Source organism: Rhineura floridana, chromosome 19 (assembly GCF_030035675.1).
Source record: "Rhineura floridana isolate rRhiFlo1 chromosome 19, rRhiFlo1.hap2, whole genome shotgun sequence".
Taxonomy (NCBI): Eukaryota; Metazoa; Chordata; class Lepidosauria; order Squamata; family Rhineuridae; genus Rhineura; species Rhineura floridana.
In genome coordinates this window covers 24,171,180-24,190,385 of record NC_084498.1, presented here as the reverse complement: position 1 = coordinate 24,190,385, position 19,206 = coordinate 24,171,180, and the positions used below count along the sequence as shown (strand labels likewise).

Sequence of the window (19,206 nt, the reverse complement as noted above, 5' to 3'; positions counted from 1 at the left end):
TACAAACTTCCTTTTGGGTTTATTCTTCAGTAAGAGCACAAGTCTTGCTTGGAAAAAATGAGGACGCAGATCCAAACAGCGGTATATTTCACAAGTTGAAGCATTTTCAGACTAATGACATCCTACAACAAACTCCCCCCTCCCAAGACTAGCTAATCCTGCTGTTCACATGAGCTTTATGGGAAAACAGGATTGCTTAAAAAACAACTGAACATTTGACCTATCTATTCCTATTGCCATAAATATCTCATGTACACCAAAATTATATGAACGACAGACATGCTGCTACGTTCCTTATACAGATACACAATGTCGGAGCATGGTTTGTAAGACCTTGACGAAACAGGGTGTTCATTTGCAAGGGAGCGTTTACATAAGGGGGCGTTGATGCCTTGCTGTTGCAACCCCAAGTTTCTATAAGACTGGATTGGCTTGGCCTGTCCTGCTGCCAGATCAGCCCCTGAGGCAATGAGAAGCTATCATGAAAGGCTGATGAGAATCTGGTTGGGAAAGGCGAACCAAGAATTCTGCCTCTCTCAAGGATCAAAATGTTCTCAGTCTTCTTCAGTGGTTCAACATCGATGCTCCAGAAAGACTTGTAAACTTTGATGGGCTACGGCAACCCAGAGGGGACAACTATAGTGCAAAATCAATAGCTGGTTGGTAGGGATGGAAAGATCTGTCAATTTTGCTTCTCTCAATTTCTCATTTTGCCAATTTTAAGTTCAGTTCTCCACCTTTCTGCAGCAATTTGCAGTCTTTTATTTTTGAAAACTCATGAAAATTCTTCAGCATTTTGGTGCAAATATCACCCTAACAAACACATTTGTGTCTGCAGATTTGACCAACGGACACATTTCTGCCAGCATTTTCTCCTAACACAATGTCTTTTTGTATGTTATTCTCACTAATTTATACACATTTCCCCCCTCATATATGCATTTTTGGAAACAATGACCATAGGGTTGGGGGAGAAAGTCAATTCAGTTTGCATGTAAAGCTGAATTTATCAAATCTGCCCTTTCCAAAAGAAAACCGAGACACATTCATCCTTCAAAATCTGCACTTGTCCAAACTTCCCCCCCTTTTTTTTCAGCAGGTGGGATTCAGTTGCATACCAACAAATTCAGGTTGTACAATTAAAAATATTGGGTGCTCTTGCGCGATAAAGCCGCCTTCCAAAACAAAACAGGAAGGAAAGTGATGGCAAATTGCTCTGGGGAGTGTGGGTTAACAATTGCTTGATGCAGTGTTGTATAACCACCCTCAACCAAATCAGAATGGGTATTCAAAAAATGACAGATGTGGTATACCTCATGCAAACAAAGCAGGATGAATGCAGAAACAGAGAGGAGAGGAGTAATATCTGTCCCATACCTCTGTACAATCCTTTTAACTTTACGGATGATTTCCTCCAGGCAAGAGGAATACATCTAAACTTAGCATGTCAGCACTACCAGGGATGCTGGATCCTGAACTCTCTTTGAGCACACAGGCGGGTCAGGAGCTTTCAGGCAGGGTGAGAGACCTCAAAGGATCAACTGTGGCACCAGGAAGAATGTGCAGACAGGGATCAACTGAGCAGAGGTGGCAAGGTGACAAGGCGTTTAACTGCTGAAGAACCCACTTCTATGCACAGTAGTAAAGGCTTCAGGACTTAGATAAGTTCCTTTGACACAGGAAGCAGTCTTATACTGAGTCAACTAGCTCAGTATTGCCTACACTGACTGGCAGCAGCTTTACAGGATTTCAGGCAGGATTCTCTCCTGGCCCTAGCTGGAGATGCCAGGGGTTGAACCAGGGGCCTTCTGCATGCAAAGCAGAGGCTCTACCACTGAGCTACAACCCTTCCCCAACAAAGGCTTGATGGCAAACAAGCCCTCATACACACCGGGCAGGACCAATGACTGCCATAGGCCCAGCCCCCTTGAACCAGAAGATGGAAGGGATTTAAAGGAGCAATACTTAGGCATGCAATTGCAGACCAGAGCTCAGTGACAGTTGGTGGCTCCATGCCGCTGGGGCAGTAGAATCAGCTCTGGGTTTTGTTCCAAACTTTCAAGGAGCTGTCCAAGGTGCCAAATCTATTTTAGGAATAGGTTTCAGGACCTCGGACAGTTCCTTGAAAGTTCAGCCTAAAACCCAAAGTGGATTCCACATCCCCACTGACACGGAGCCACCAGCTGCCATGGCCAGAGCATGGTTGAGCTTGTTGTGTCCTCAGCTGGAGACCTGCAGAGCATCCGGACAGCCTTGGAACATTGTCTGTCTGATGGGGCAGGGAGTCAGGGCAGGCCCAACATCACCATGAAGCACCTTGGACAGCTACCATGGCCCCAGCACCCTAGCAGGGCCCGTCTCCGGGAGCCCCTCTCACTGGTGCTCTAAACAGAGTGCTTGCGTGCTGGGTCTGCGGGAGCCACCATTTCAACTTCCCACAGTCATCGCTCCTGGGCATTGTGGGCATCGTAAAAAGCAACTTCCTCGGTGGACTGCTGCTGCCGCCACCTGATAATGCCACCAGATCAGCCAGGGGGTTCGCTAACAGCAGAGGAGCCCCTACTAGGGCCCACTTTTCCAAGTCCCCCTTTAAACCTGGAGTTCACCCTTCTTCCAGGATCCTCTAAAAAAAGAACTGAACCACAGTCATTCATTCATTCATTCATTGGCGATCACTCATGACCGAGTAAGATTGTCTTCCAAGATAAGGTCTTTAACAGTGGGTCCGTAAGTGACTGTGGAGGCCAATTTTGGATTCACAGAGCCTCCCACAGAACCACAGTATTCAGAAGCTGACAACTTCTCTTCCTCCTCCTCTGAGAAGTCTCCCAGAGGTTCCTTCTCAGAATCTTTCTCAGATAGTGTCAGGACTTCTCGGATGAGTACCTTGCGTGTGTGTGTGTGTGAACCTCAGACCAGAGGGCCACTTGTGGCCCTCTGAGCCTCTCTATGCGGCCCTTGGGACTCTCCCCAGGCCACCCCACTCACTGGCCTTGCTTTGCATCCTGCTTGAGTGTTTTTGCCTGGCTGAAATAACGGCCTTGACCTCTGATCATGTCTTCTGCCAGGCTAGACGGAAGACAGAGAGGGACGTGTACATGTGCATAGAAACTAGCCTCTTTGTACAAAGGTAAACGTTTACATTTGTGGCTCCACTCACTTCTTACCCTCTAGCCCTGCCAACCACTTGCATGTGGCCCCCGGAAGCTTGCCCAGAGGGAATGCGGCCCTCTGGCTGAGAAAAAGATTCTCCGACTTTGTTCGAAGGCAAAGTCTGGTGGGGAATGGGGGACTAGGTCATGACAATAAGTGAGCTAATGTGAGATGTTATTTTTTAAAAAAAAATGGCTAGTGATATGAAAGCCTTAAAGATCAGGCTATACACCCATCATCTGCCCGTGCCACACTGATGCAACTGGAATATTGGGAAAGCAGCAGAATGTGGTGAGGCTTTTTATAAGAAAAGATGTACAACATCAAATAGGCTTTGGGTGAATGCAATTGCATGGACAGAGAGAGAGAGAGAGAGAGAGAGAGAGAGAGAGAAACAGAGGGATGAAGTGGGGGGAACGGCCAGCTGGGCATCTTTCAGGCACAGGTGGCTTCTTGGTTATCCACAGGTATGTCGTTACCATAGATACTGTCTCCGTACTGGAAGTAAGGAGGAATCTGAGGAGCCTCAATGATCAGCAGCCCCTCCGGTGACAAGGATGCAAAAACTGTTATGGGATCCACCTCTCCAGGAAGCCTAGGGGGAGAAAATGAAATGGCATGTTATTTTTCAGTTCATATAACGCTTGCCCTTCCTTCCCCTCCCAAGCATCTCTTCTGAAGTAGATGGACCAAGGATCGTCATAGGAATCTGTCAATTTTGCTTTCTCTCCATTTCCCATCTTTCCAGTCTTAAGTTCAGGTCTCTGCATTTCCACATCCGTTTGCATTAAAAACAAAACCAAACAGTCCTCATGTAAATTCACCAGCATTTTAGTCTGAATTTCTCACAATGCACATATTTTTGCAAAGCAATTTCCACTAGGGTAACACATTTTTGTAAAACTTTCGCTCATATATTGGTTTTTGTGCAGTCATTCTTTGGGGGAAGCCATGCCTGTTTAAAGTTGCATGAGACTGCTTTAAATGTAGAGTGCAGATGAGGCCTCAGGGAGGGGGGTGAAATGTAGAAGGAAGAGGGTTTAGGAGAGATATTATGCATGCATATTTTTTTTTAAAAAGCGCTGTATTGTAATACAGGCTTTCTATTAAATCTGTGCAAATTCTTTGGCAAGCAGGTTTGGCAGGTTGCCTTCTCTTGAGCTTAGTACAAACTCATCAAAGTAGATGTTGGCATTGCAAGCAGGAAAGACTCACGTCCAAATAAGGAGCTCTTGTGTGACTCGAGAGAGGCAGGCCGAAAGCAGCCTAGTTCTCCGTGAGATGGTAAACCTGCGCCTAGCCTGGAAAAAGCCGCCTCTGTCCTTTGCGACCCGCAATCTCCCAATTTATTTATTTATTTTAAGCAGCAGAGAAAGTTCTGGAGTGTGACTCATTGCTTGCAAGTAAACAATGAGGGCCTGAGGTCATGATGATGCACAGATTCTGGAACACATGTTTCAACCCAGGCCAATGAGTCACTTGGTAGGGTAACTCCACAGTCAGCCACCTGCTTTCTCAAAATTCACGCATGGCAAAGTGCCCCCAATTTGGGGGCAAACTGCTGGCCTTTCTTGCGGATCCTCAGCGTAAAGGCCTGGGTGAACAACACACTCTGACAATGGGAGTCCTCTGCATTTACGATGACAACAAAGGACTGCAAAGAAACAGACGCAGAAAGCAGGGAGCTGACCACTTTCTCTGTTTTTCTTTGGGCATAGCTGCACTGCAGACAGATTCATTCAGGGATGGGAAACCTGTGACCCTCCAGACGTCATTGGTCTCCAATTCGCATCAGCCATGGCCAGCATAGCCAGTGGTCAGGGATGATGGGGGCTGGAGTCCAGCGATGGGATTTGCTCCCGCTAGAGGCAGGGAGAGCTTTACAAAGGATTAGACAAATTAATGTTTCTGCTAGCCACAAGAGCTATATTCTGCCTTTGGAAACTGCAGGAGGGGAGAGCGCTGTTGCACTCAGGTCCTGTATAAGGCCTTCCGACTGGGGCATCTGGCTGGCCACTGGGAGAACAGGAGGCTGGACTAGATGGGCCCTTGGCCTGACCCAGCAGGGCTCTTTGTATGTTTTTATGAATCCAACATCATCTAGAGGGTCACAAATGCCCCCTCTTTCTCAGTGGGTCTTTGGGAAACTGGCTGACCTCACTGCTCTGCCATGCAAAACCCGCTGGATCAGGCCAAACGACCACTGAGTTCAGCATGTGTTTCCCACAGTGGGAAGCCCGCAAGCAGGACCTGAGTGCAATAGGGCTATAGCTCAGTGGGCAGGGCATCTGCCTTGCATGCAGAAGGTCCCAGGTTCAATCCCCAATGGCATCCCCGGGTAGGGCCGGGAGAAACTACTGGAGAGCTGCTGCCAGTCAGTGCTGACCATACTGAGCTAGATAGACCAATGGTCTGACTCAGTGTAAGGCAGGTTTCTATGGTCTTAGAGGGGAAGAACTATATTGAGCTCTCCCGGGAAAAAGTTGGCTGTAAATATAGTAAACAAACCAAGAAACAAACAACATGCAAAGACATCTTTAGAGGAAAAACACCATTGTTTAAATGACACAAGTATTGTTCACTTGGTGCTTTAAGGACAGATCAAGCACTATGTTTCACACACTACAGCAAGTGTGAGGAACCTTTGTTGCTGAACTACAACTCCCAGGATCCCAGGCCATTGGCCACGCTTACAGAGGCTGCTGGGAGCTGTAGTCCAGCCACATCCAGAGGGCCAAAGCTTCCTCATCCTCGCATTGCAGTATGGGATTCTGGCCAAACAGAGCCTCGTGCCATGTGTCGGAATTACCAAGGAGTCCCATAAATGTGAAGAACATCCCCGTTCCGGTGCTCGCCTGGGGCTCCTTAAAAAGTTCATTGACTCAGAGCCATCTGCACAAGAGAGCAATGACAGTGACCACTGTCAGCGGGAGGAAAAGGTTAATATTGTTTCAGCCTTGCTGGCATTTGGGGCCCCCATATCATCTGTACATCTAATGGTTTCAGGAGCGCACTGGGCAGAGGTCAGAGAGTGAATGAATGGGTGGGGCTTACTTTCTGTGTATTTGCTTTTCTGTTGTGCTGCTTCTGTAATTAAACTTGGTATCTGGGTCATACGCTTAAAAGAATGCAGGTTCAGTGCAGGGATCCCATAGCCTTGGAATCCAGAGCTGCTTGGGCTCCCATGTGGATGATGCTTTAAGCCCCTACCAGCTGCTTCTGATCAGATTAGTTTTCAGAGAAGCCAATCTGAAGGCAACACTTCCCCTACCTTTTTTCTATAAAAACCAGTTTCTGAGTCTAGTGCAGCCTTCTCCCATTGGGGGGGGGGAGGGGATGCACCGTTTAAATTTACCCAAAAATGTAATCCTCCATCCCATAGATTGATGAAATCTGTGAGTCCAGTGAGGAGGGTGGTAAGTGACGGCACAGCCAGGTCATTCTCATTTAGGGCCCTTCTGAGCTGCCCAGGCCTGTGCCCAATCTGGCCGCCTGCAGGCACTGAGCCTGTGCAGAGATATAAAGCACACTGAGACATCTGCAGAAGGTCCCTAGAAAACAAAGCTGTGAAATGTGTTAATACTTACTGGATTTTCTTGGTGAAGTTTTTGGAGACGATCCCTCCTTCCATTTGCTGCTCTTCATGTTTGCCTGCCAGAAACAGAGGTTGTTGGGGTTTTTTTTCGGTGAGTAAGCCTTTGGTAAGTCCACAGAGAAACAAATTTCCAACAAGCCCCTCTCCTCAGAACCCATTCTGTCTGTATTTTGTTAACTCGACTGGTTATTAGAAAGTCATCCTTTTCTACATCTATCTTGTGAGGGGTTTAGAACAACAGTTCTAATACTTCACCCCACCCTTGCAGACCACAAATTGTTGGGGATCCCAGTGGACCACTCAATAACCTTCTATTCCTGTAACACCACCATCACTCTCAAAACCAAGCATGGAATTATGAAAATCACAGGCCCTAGGACAGATCACTGAGAAGGACCCCTTCACTGGGAAATGCTAAGGGAAACTTAAGTTGACTTCATCAGCACAGTAGTATGAAAACATCTATCAACTTCCTAAGGTAGTTTTGCCAGGAAGGAATCTACCTGGAATTGTCCATTAGTGGCCAGAGGGCTAGGTGTGGGCTGAGTTATCCTGCATTACATTCACTGCTCAGGAATGAAGCCTCTGGGATGCCCTTGGGCTCGTCATCGGCCTAGTCCTTATTGAGGCAATCAGCTTGTGTTGTTTAGTGTGGATATGGCTCAAGTGCTTCATCCCCCCCCCAAATCCCCTCCACATAGAAAGCTAGCCTGGGGTCCCTGGGCTGCTTCCTGCCGTGCTAGTTTTCTATGAGCAGGGAATCTCCCTGCCCCCCTCCATCCCATGAAGGAGAGTTCCAAAATGTGATCTGAAGCAAAGCAGCCTAGAGTTCAGTGAGAAATAGGGCTGCAATCCTAACCATGTCTACTGAGAAGTCCTATTGAATCCAATAGAGCTTACTCTCAGGTAAGCAAGATTCGTGTTACAGCTGAGGCGCCCATTATCTCTCAGGCTTTCTTACTTCATGGGGTTGTTGCAACTATTACTGTTAAAAATAAGCTTGTTTTAACTTGTTTTTTTCCCTTGAAACCTAGGGAATATTCTGTTTATTATGTATATTATGGTTTTCTTTCTTGTATTTCTTGTACTTAATTTTATACACAATGTTTGTATTACGTTGATACTAAAGAGGGTGTTTTGTTCAGTTAATTGTATTTTATTGGTTTTTTCTAGCTGATGTTTTGACTTGTTGAATACCGCTTAGAGTTTTATTTCAATGTAAGCGTTATATAAATGGCCTAAATAAAATAAATAACAAATTACCAAAAGAAACGTAGCTCAGGGGTAGAGCACTCTCCACGAATTTGTCTAGTCCTCTGTTAAAGCCATCCAAGCTGGTGGCCAACACTGCCCTCTGCGGAAACGAATCTGACAGATTAACTTGGCACCGTGCGAAGACGCCCTTTCTTTTCTCTGCCCTGAATCTTCCAGTGGATGTCCCCGAGTTGCAGCGTTACAAGAGAGAGAGAGAGAAACTCTTCTCTATCCTCTTTCTCCATGCCAGGCATAATTTTATACACTTCCAGGCCCGTCCCTGAGGCTCTGAGTCCCCAAGAACAGCTGCTGTCTGAGACACCATAATAAAACGACCCAGCAGATCCGCATGGAATGGAATGCTCTGGCAAGAACCAGCCCACAGCCTGTCTCATGGGCAGGCTCTGCTTTCCTTCCTTCGTGATGCCCCAGCAAATACAGCTCTGGAGAAACAGTTGTGGCTGGTCGTCTTTTCACAAGCTGCTCTCAAGATTACTCACCCTAAGAGGTTTTGGTCCCAGGACATGGGCTACATCCACACCATACATTTAAAGCACATGACTTCCCCCACAGAATCCTGGGAACGGCAGTTTGTTAAGGGTGCTGGGAATGGTAGCTCCGTGGGAGGTAAACTACAATTCCCAGGATTCTGTGTGGGAAGCCATGGGTTGCAGTCACCTAACTTTTGCTCAGAAGAGATCCATCATAATGAATAGACATGACTAACTGAGATCCATTAATTTCCATGTGCTTTAAACGCGTTTTAAATGTAGGGACTATGGATGTGATCTTAAGCTGCCACTCATCATATGCTCAGAGGCACATGTTACCAAATTCTTCCAAGCTACACAGGAAAAAGACCAACCCAATTTGTGTTTGCATTTTGACAAATTTGTAGGTCAGTACAATATCTCAGGTCTCCTGCTCCCCTGGTGCATTCACTATAGCTGCCCAATTTCCCTGCTTTTTAAAGTTTTAATAGAAACATCTGTTGGCTATAGGTACATTCTTAAACCGCAAGGGTTTTTTTGTCTATTAGTGAATTAAGTTAAGACTGATGGATTATTTTGATTATTCACATGAGCTGACAATGCTTCCTTCTTTTCCCTTAGGTTTGCAAAGGAAAAAAGAAAATAAATAATAAATCTAGGCCTCTTCACAGCTCTGGGATGCTATAGGCAGAGTGCCTCTCAGCACATTCTCTGTGGATTTCAGGCACCACACAGTTAAAAAATGACCTGACATAATTAAGGTTATTGGGGGCCTTGAAGCTTCCAGAGCCTGGATATTGATTCTAGTCAGGTTGGATCCCTGTCTAGCTCTCTGATTAGCCATTAACCACCTGTTGATCTGCAGCACTATGACACTAGGATTGCCCGGTCATCAATATCCTGATTAAGAGCGCTTCCAGAGTGTTGCTATTTTCAGGTGGGATTCAATCACATACCGGCTAATTCAAATTGCACAATTAAAAGACTTTGACAGTCTTGCCCAACAAACCCACTTCCCCAGAAGATCAGAAAGAAAGTGATGGAAAAACGTTTTGGAACATGTGGCATAATAATTAGGACTGGTTCAGGCATGCATGTTGATGATTGAACCATCAAATGAGCCTGGGCGATCTCAGATAAAACAACATCAAAACCCTGCCTTGGAAATCTAAACACAAGGTGCTTCAAAAGCAAGCAGCTCACACACGAGACAACCAGCCAGAAATCCAGTGGTGCGCTTGCTTTTGTTTTTGTTCCTGTGTTCAGCTCTCATTCCATTTTATTTGTCTTTTTGCTGAATATATATTGTAGTGCTTTAACCTATGCAATGAGCTGACTTGAAAGTCTTTGGAACAGAAGCGAGGATAAAAATATTTAATATTGAATTGGCCCTATTAGAAGTGCATTTCCACATCAGTTGCAATTATTATTTTTACTGTCCTCATGAGCATTTTAGTGCGAATTCCTCCTAATGTACAACTTTTGGTACACAGTTTTGCTTAATACGCGCATGGTTTGCAAAGTGATTTCCCCTACAATAATGCATTTGTGTACATTACGATTGCTGATATATGCCTTTATATACACAGTTTAGTACATGCGTTGTTGTACCCTATCCTTAGCTGGAGAACTGGAGAAGTGCGACTTTCGAAGGGTGGCTGTGTTTTGGTTTGTGATAAATAATGTGGGGATCCCAGAAAGACCCCTTAAATCACATCCATTTTTTTTCTTTTTTGGTTGAGCCAATAAAAAATGAAACTATAGTTGATTAATGCCACCCCCCCAATCTTTAAACTGATCAGTTGACTGAATTTAAATGAATGTGGATATTATCAAATCAGCCAAGATAGGTATCTGTGGGGGATGGGGAAACCAGTCCAAGGCTACAATCCAGTACACACTTATCTGGGAGTAAGTCCCATTGAACCCAATGGAGCTTACTTCTGAGTAGACATGTACTGGATTGCAGCCTAAGACTGCAATCCCACACACACTTATATGGGAATAAATTCCATTGACGCTAGTGAGTCTTACTTCTGTGTAATCACGCACAGGATTGTGCTGCAAGATTACATGATAATTTAATCATCAAAACTACACCATGTGTTCTTAGAAAGAAAGGCCATCTTCTAAACATTTTCTTTTTCATTCTTTATTATGGCAAGAAACCATCTCTTGAAAGACGCAACTGCGTCCATAACTCAGTCCTACAAATTACTATTTGCCTTCCCAATCAACTGACGCAGGGGGCTAGGTAACATGGTGCCCCTCAGATGTTGTTGGATTCCAACTCCCATCAGCCCCAGCCAGCATGGCCAATCGTCAAGGACAATGGGATCTGAAATCCAACAACATCTGGAGGGCACCAAGTTGGCCACCACTGAACTAGAGTGTGTCCTAATTAATCTACCAATCAAACCAGCTACAACTTGCTGCCCTACTTTTTTTGTTTTTGCAATCTCGTTTTATGCGTGCCCAAGACACTTGCTACGATGCTTGCCCTACCCATCCCCAAATCCAAAATGGCACCCCCCATCGCTCACCTGACACTTCCACATAACCGTCCTTGGTTTTCACCGTCAATTCCTCGGGTTTAAAGCTTTGCACATTGACACACACCTTCCATGGCTCCCCGGTAAAGGATGGAGGGCTGCCCCCAAAGCAAGGGCCTTCTGTGTAACCCCCAAATCTGGAGCCGTATCCTGGTGGGGAAAAGCCAGGCGTTCGGAGCATCCCTTCCCTCAGCGAGCCTGGCCACGCACCGCCCAGTCGTGAGCGGGCCCAGTCTGGCCAGTCGGCAGTTAGGTCTCCGGAAAAGGGGGACAAGCCAAAGTCATCGTCCAGAAGCCGGGAGGACAAGCTGGGTTCCCTGAACGAGTCTCGAAGGGTTCGATGCCGGCCGGGATAATGGCACGAAAAAGGTATTTGACCGTCAGCCATGATCTTCTTCACGTCGGAGCCAACAGGTTTGGGGGGAAAAAAAGCTAAGAAAGAGAAAAATCCAACAGAGACACCTGATTGAATTCTGACCAGGACAGAAAAATGCCACTCAACGTGATGTTCAGGGGAGAGATTTGTCCCCTTAATGTAAACCAAACCACAGGCAAAATTGGGTGGAGAATTCAATTGTCAGCTTCGAGAGCCTGTCTTGAGACCGGCACCTGGTTTCTTCCCCCCACCAGTAAAGCCAGAAAAATAATGTTGTTTGTTCGCCTCTCCCAATCTGAAACAAGAAAGCTTCAGCGCTGACTTTCAAATGAGGAGAGAAAAAATGAAATGGAGAGAATTCAATCAGAGCAGGCAGATGAGCTCCTGTGTGCTTGAATTCCAGAGAGAAGGAGGCTGAAGGATTAAAATTAATGCACCTGGTTGCGGCACTCCCCTGAGCAAAACTCCCTCTCCTGTTCCCAAACAGGAGCTTAAATAAACCTCTCTTCGTCAGAGCCGAGAAACTTCTCTAAAGTTCCAGGCAGCTGCTTGCCCTCTATTTATATGCACAGCAAGCACTGGGGCTGCTGCAATCTGTGCCCTGCAAGCTGTATTTTTGGAGAGGGTGAAAGAGCCCTAGAGAATCTGGGCTGAAACAGCTGACCTCATCTCAGTGGGGCAGATCCAAGTTTAGGCACCCTCTGTCTCCCTGGCTGGCCCCACCCTCTCCTTGCTCTGGCAAGGAGGCTATTATTAGTTTAGGGTGTCAGGCCTGTCTCTTTGAAAATGTCTCTTAATATCTCCTCTTGAGGGATCCTCTGCCCCCAACAAAGGACCTTTGTTATGGCACCTTGAAGAAGCCAGGAAGTGGGATGGGCGGGTCTGTCAATGTTGTGTCTCTTTGTTCCCTATTTTTCCAGTCTTAAACTCAGCTCTCTACATTTCTGCAGTAATTCGGGGTTGGTTTGTTTTTAAAGCCTCATGAAAATTGTCCAGCGTTTTGGTGTGAATTTCTCTTTAAAAATACATTTTGGTAGGCAGTTTTGGAGAACGTAAACATTTTTGCAAGTCATTTCTTGGCAGGCAATGCAGTTTTGCATGTCATTTTCACTCATATATTTATTTTTATGCAACCTTTCCCCTAACATACACATGTCTGTAAACACTGTTTTGTTGATGAACTGCATCGCAAAATTCAGATAAGTGCACGTTTCAAAGGATGGCTTGGATTTTGGCTCTCGTACCATTTTGGAAAGCGTGAATATCATATATCAGGCTTGAAAGGCACAGTGAATCGAAATTCTCACCTGTCCATACCATGAACATAAGAAGGGCTGTAGCTCTGTGGCAGAGGATCTGCCTTGCATGCAGAAGGTCCCAGCTACAGTCCTCTGCATCCCCAGGTAAGGGGAGTAGAGACCCCTGCCTGAAATCCTGGAGAGGATTTGGTGTTGGAAGGCTTGTTGGAAGAGGAAGGTCTTCAGTAGGCGCCGAAAAGATGGCACCTGTCTAATATTTAAGGGGAGGGGATTCCAAAGGGTCAGTGCAACTACACTAAAGGTCTGTTCCTTATGTTGTGCGGAATAGACCTCCTGATAAGATGGTATCTGCAGGAGGCCCTCATCTGCACAGCATAGTGAGTGACTGGGTGTATAAGGGGTAAGATAGTCTTCCAAGTATTCTGGTCCCAAGCTGTATAGGGCTTTGTGCACCAAAGCTAGAACCTTGGCCTGGAAAGTGATGGGCAGCCAGTGCAATTCTTTCAGCAGTGGGGTGACATGCTGGCGATACCCTGCCCCAGTGAGCAGTCTCGCTGCCACATTTTGCACCAGCTGCAGCTTCCGGACCAACCTCAAGGGCAGCCCCATATAGAGCGCATTACAGTAATCCAGCCTGGAGGTTACCAGATAGATTTATGAGCCCGGACAATGGCAGCGAGCCAGCAGGGGTTATGCATGGCCATTTCTCAACAGCAGCAGTCTTGCCTGAGGAGCTAAGGACTTGGAATTTCTTCAGCAATATCTTTTAAAAGCCCATGACAACTTTAACTTGCTGTAGCCCAGCACTAGTGCCTGGTGGAGTGGGAAAGAGTTCATAGCGCTTGCCTGAGGTATAGAAATATCTGTTTATGACCCTTGGTGTCAAAATCTTTTTTTCCTGAAGCACTGTGGGTAGTGGACTTTTAAGAGAAAAGCTGGCAGCCCTCCTGCATTCTCTTACGATCGGATGAAGTTGCCTTATATTGAGTCAGACCATCAGGCCATCTCGCCTGATGGCTCTGACTGGCAGCAGCAACCTGGACTCTCAGCAGGAGTCATTCATATCACCTGCTACCAGAGACCTCTTCTTAACTGGAAATGTGGAGGACTGAAAGGTTTGATTTCCTGCATGCACAGGATGAGATGCGGGCAGGAGCAACAAAGGCCTTTGATATTATTACAGATAAGAGTGAGGGACACTCACAGACCAAAATCTTGCATGGGGGATAAGAAATACCTAACGCTGGGAGGCTCTGGAAGACATCCCTCCCAGAAGATAAAAGGAGAAGTTGAAATGCCGTTCCTGACTCAACGGAGCTTAACAAGATTTCAGTCATCGGACCACCCCTGGAGGTTCTAGCCACGCCTGCCCTTAGCAGTCTGGAATTCACTCTTCCTAACGTCACACTGCACATGAGATAATTGTTGTTTGCAGTAAGGAATGGGGCACTCCCAATCCCAGCTGAGGCCTGAGGAAGATGCAGCATCAAGTTCCTGTGTGAACTCAGCCACCTCGCTTGCCGCAAAACTGGCCTCTCACACAGGCGCGGCTGAGAATGTGGGGTGTAGGGCCTAGGTTTGCTTGTTTATTAATTAAATGAATCTCCCGCCCTTCCTCCCAGAGAGGCAAACAAGCGCTAAACCACTTGAAAAAGTCTTTGGAACATCCTAAAAACAAAACAATTCCAACACAGATGCAGACTGGGATAAGGTCTCTACTTAAAAGGCTTGTTGAAAGAGGAAGGTCTTCAGTAGGCGCCGAAAAGATAACAGAGATGGCGCCTGTCTAATATTTCAGGGGAAGGAATTCCAAAGGGTTGGTGCCATAGCACTAAAGGTCTGCTTCCTATGTTGTGTGGAATGGACCTCCTGACAAGATGGCATCTGCAGGAGGCCCTCACCTGCAGAGGTGCTGTAAGGTGTAGATGGGACCTCACCCATGAAGCTCACTGGGTGATCTCGAGCCAGTCATTGTCTCTCAGCCTAACCTACCTCCCAGGGTTGTTGTGAAGATAAAATGGATAGCACTGTGCACGCCACCTGGAGCTCCTTTGATGAAAAGTGGGATATAAGTATAACAAACAAACAGACAAACAAACACAACTAAAGGCAAATGCTCATTGTCGTAAAAGTCCCTGCAAACAAACCAGAATGAATGCTCAAAGAAGGAACATAAGAACAGAGCAATCTGCCTTACATTAAATGTTACTCCACTTAGCTCAGTAATGCCTACACTGACTGGCAGCACCTCTCCAGGGTTTCAGGTAGGGGGTCTCTCCCAGGCCCACCCAGAGATGCCGGGGATTGAACCTGGGGCCTTCTGCATGCAAGGCAGATGCTCTACCAGTGAGCTACGGCCCTTCCTCAAAGAGCTGGCATCGTCTAACCTTGGCATTAAGCTTTGTGCAAGCAAATCAGGATGAATGCTCAATAAACAAGTCATCCCATGGAGCCCTCCATTAGCCACCGAGGGTGGTGATTCGTCGCTGTCATTCCGGAGACTAAGTGGCTGTTTCATCATAGGGGATGGTGGACGGGCTGGAATGGAAGCCTTCTGCAGTTGCCTAGCAACCGCAGGGCACACTCCCAACCCTCTTAGGTAGAGGTTTTTCTCACTGCTGTTGCTAGGCAACCCCCAGTGTTTTTCTTTCCCCTCAACAGAGCTGGCTACCGCCGAGGGCCAACAGCCCATGTGATGCAGGAGGTCTGCAATCTCATCCCCTGACATTTTTGCCTCCTTAAAACAGCCAGGAGGGCTCCTCAGAGTTTGGCTGGAGAAGTGGTATTTAACCCTAACCCCTGCGCCAGTTTCCTCAATCTAAATCATGCTCCCAACCCCAAAAGTGTTAGACCTATAGCAGAAGGGACCCCTTTTTTCCTGCTGTGAGGCTAATAGAATTTTTTTTGTAGGTGGGAGGGGGATTTACATCATCATCATCATCGTCGTCATTATTATTATTTTCCAGCCCTTCCTCCAAAGAAGGCCAGAGCGGCAAACAATAATAGATTAAATCAACAAAAAACATCTTAAAAACAAGACATCTAAAAACAATTCTGACACAGCTGCAGACTGAGATAAAGTTTCTACTTAAAAGGCTTGTTGGAAGAGGAAGGTTTTCAGTAGGCACCGAAAAGACAACAGAGATGGCGCCTGTCTAATATTTCAGGGGAGGGAATTCCAAAGGGTCGGTGTCACTACACTAAAGGTCCGCTTCCTATATTCTGTGGAATGGACCTCCTGATAAGATGGTATCTGCAGGAGGCCCTCACCTACAGAGCGCAGTGATCGACTGGGTACACATAAGGAGTGAGACGTTATGAAAGTGTGCAGGGGTAAACGGTCAAGCATGTCCTGCAGCAAGCCTGGGTGCCAAATTAAGAATGCTATACTAGTAGAAGAGCCATCATTTCATGGCAGAGCATCTGCGTGGCATGCAGAAATTCCCAGGTTTAATCCCTGGCCCAGCCAGTATGTCCAATGGTCATGGTTGAGGACCATCACTTCACACCAGTGAAGGACCATCACTTCAAACTGGGGAAGGGCCCTAGCTCAGTGGCAGAGCACTGCTTTGTATGCAGAAGGTCCCAGCTCCAATCCCCAACAGCATCTCCAGGCAGGGCTGGGAAAGAACCATGCCTGAAACCATGGAGAGCTGCTGCCAGTCCGTGTAGGCACTATTGAGCTACATGGGCCAATCGCCTGACTCAGGAAAGGGCAGCTTCCTAGGTTCCTAGATAGGAGCGCCCCTGGTTTTTGTCCAGCGAACTGTTGGAGGAGGACTGCATTTAAGATTGGAAAAATGATGATGTGAGTATACCAAAAAGCACAGTTCTTTCCATTCCTACTCTGGGACCTGCCCCAGATAAGCATGTCTAGAGTCCATAGGGATAGCGGATAGAAATGGGACAGAAATTTGATTCAGTTCACATTTAAAGGTGAACCTATCTAATCCACACTTTCCAAAACAATTCAGAAACACAGCCATCCTTCAAAGTTTACACTTCTTCAAACACTGCAATGCAATTCTCCAGCCGCGTAAGGTGGACAAAGATGCATCTACTAGGGCAGAGTTATAAAACAAACATCGCTTCCTCCAGTTTTTAGTGTTAATGGCAAAGAATGGAAATCAAATAAAGTTTTATTGATTCTGGGGGGGAAATGGTAACATTCCAAACCCATTTTGGTCTCTGAGAACACTTTCGTGGCGACATGAAAGCCAGCAGCAGAACGTGAAAAGGCGACTCCAATGTCAACCTGGTGAACTCACATTTCTTGTTAAGTTTGATTCCGTTCATATAGGGCTCAATTGAGACTAGGGTTCTCTCTCTCCCTCCCTCCAGGTGTTAAATTAGCCTAGCAGAACTTGGAAAGCCATGGGCTCCTCCAGACGACCCGTTTATTGAGCATTCATCCTGATCTCCTTGCACAAAGCTTACACAGAGGTTAGATGATACCCAGCCTTGATTCAACATTGGATTTGTTTGCAGGGTGGAAATGCGTCTTCCCATTAGCCATTCGTTCATCCCACCCTTTTCAATGATTCTCTGGCACTTTCCTAACCGCAAAAGGTGCTTTAAAGAACAAAAAAGGGGGATATGTCGTGCAAAGATGACAAAGCCCTTTATCCATTTCACTTGCCCCAACCTACAGTTGCAGGAAGTGCTTGAAACCTTCCCACAAAGCGCTGTTGGCCTGAATAATGTTGTCGCCAATAATAGCTCCTGTGAAAGGTCACTGTGCTGACCTAGTAAACACTGGAGTTTTACAGAAAAATGTCCCACAGTTACTCTTAGCTCTTGCATTGCATAACCCTCTCTCTCTCCCCAAGTAATGCCAAGCAGTAACAGCCCTTCCTAGACAAAGAATCTGGTGGCACCTTAAAGCCTACATTTTTCTAGTACACAGAAGCTTCTGCTGTAATAAGACACTTCTTAATCTTGAAGGGGGCCCGTGACATTTTGTTGCTCTCGCGGAGACAGACTTAACACAGCAACCCCCCCCTGAAATTCTAACACCTTGCTCATCTGATGCAGCAGCTTATGCTTATGCCATAACAAATCTTGTCCTTAAAGTAGCACATGATGCTATCTCTGTGTGTGTGTGTGTGTTTTGGTCTCCCAGACTATACACCCTCTGGAATTGGAGGTCTGCAATGCATTCAGAACTCTGAGACATCCATACATTACAGTTTGCAAGCCTGAACCCTCCCAGAACCCAAAAGCATCAAGTTCCCCCCCCCTCTTTGGCTGGGCATGTTAGCAGCCTCTTACTCACAGAGGGCTCTGTCTGGAGGGGTCTCCAAGTGATGTCTGGTGGTGCCCAGTCACTGAAGTAGGCCCTGGGGCGTGCCCTTCCAAGCCCAGCAATGGCGATTTCAGCACTGAGTCAGAGGAGCACAAATCCCCTACGTCTCTGGCAGCTCAGCAATGCAGATGGAAAACCTTTTTTTTTTTTTTTGTAGTGTCCTTGGCTCTCCTGGGCAGGCAGCCACAGCAGAGCAGTGTTCTCTGCGGGCAGAGGTGGAGCAAGGCAACGAGCCAATCGAGCTATCGAGAGGCCCGAAGAAGAAAAGGCATTTGGGTTTGTTTTTGTTTTTGGTCCCCCCCCCCAACAGAGATGGTCTGGCTGTCAAGGCCAGCGCTCTCAGAAAGCCCTGTGGCTTCAGCCGGCGCTGATGACCCTGACACTCGCAGGCCAGAGCAGGGAACTGCACCGAACTCCACCCAGACTGCATAGCACAACCGGCATCAGCTGGAGCTGCTGCTAGCAGTTGGGTTGCAGGGAAAGGAAGGCAAGAACGGATCGCGGGATGGGGTTTTTGTTGTTGCTGCTGCTCATTTCGTCCAGTTGCCAAAGCGGAGGGGGCAAACCAGGGATGTACAGATCTATAGGGATGGGAAGATCTGTCTGTTTTGGTTCCCTCCGTTTCTCATTTTCCCATTTTTAAATTCAGTTCTCTACATTTCTGCAGTGATCTGCGATTTTTTTTAAAAAAATCCTCGTGAAAATTCTCCACCATTTCAGTGCCGATTTCTCCAAATAAACGCATTTTTGTAGGCAGTTTTGACAAAGGTACACATTTTTGAAAGCCATTTCTCATCACTTCATGCCTTTTTGCCTGTTATTTTCACTCATATATTCATTTTTATGCACACTTTCCCCTAATAGATGCATTTTTGTAAATATTGTTTAGTTGGCGAACTGCATCCCAAAATCCTAATAAATGTGAAGGATGGCTGTGTTTCGGTTCTCATATTGTTTCAGAAAGTGCGAATTTGATAAATTCTGCTTGAAATGCAAACTAAATAGAAATTCTCACCCATCCCTACAAATCTATCCATTTCATTTCCTGTCCATCACTCATTTTTCCAGTCTTAAATTCAATTCTCCACATTTCTGCAATTTGTTTTAAAAAAAACCTCATGAAAATTCATCAGCATTTTAGACTACATTTCTCCCAATATACACACATTTTTAGATGCAGTGTTGACTAGCATTCTCATTTGTTGGCCAGCCACTTTCTCA

At 46.3% G+C, this 19,206-nt stretch overlaps 1 protein-coding gene across 3 annotated transcripts; it reads right to left on the bottom strand.

Annotated features, from left to right (window-relative positions):
* On the bottom strand, nt 1–18,363 carry HSPB8 (heat shock protein family B (small) member 8). Of its 3 annotated transcripts, XM_061602615.1 has the most exons (5): nt 17,956–18,363; nt 14,673–14,729; nt 11,037–11,477; nt 6,741–6,804; nt 1–3,748 (listed from the first exon to the last, which is right to left on the bottom strand). In XM_061602615.1, exons 3-5 carry the CDS (start codon nt 11,431–11,433, stop codon nt 3,589–3,591), a joined length of 621 nt encoding a protein of 206 aa, XP_061458599.1. In that variant the 5' UTR covers nt 11,434–11,477; nt 14,673–14,729; nt 17,956–18,363; the 3' UTR covers nt 1–3,588. The 3 variants fall into 3 exon arrangements, with proteins under 3 accessions (XP_061458599.1, XP_061458596.1, XP_061458598.1); XM_061602612.1 differs by lacking the exon at nt 14,673–14,729; XM_061602614.1 differs by lacking the exons at nt 14,673–14,729; nt 17,956–18,363 and having other exon boundaries at nt 11,037–12,027.
* Nucleotides 18,364–19,206: the final 843 nt, after the last annotated feature.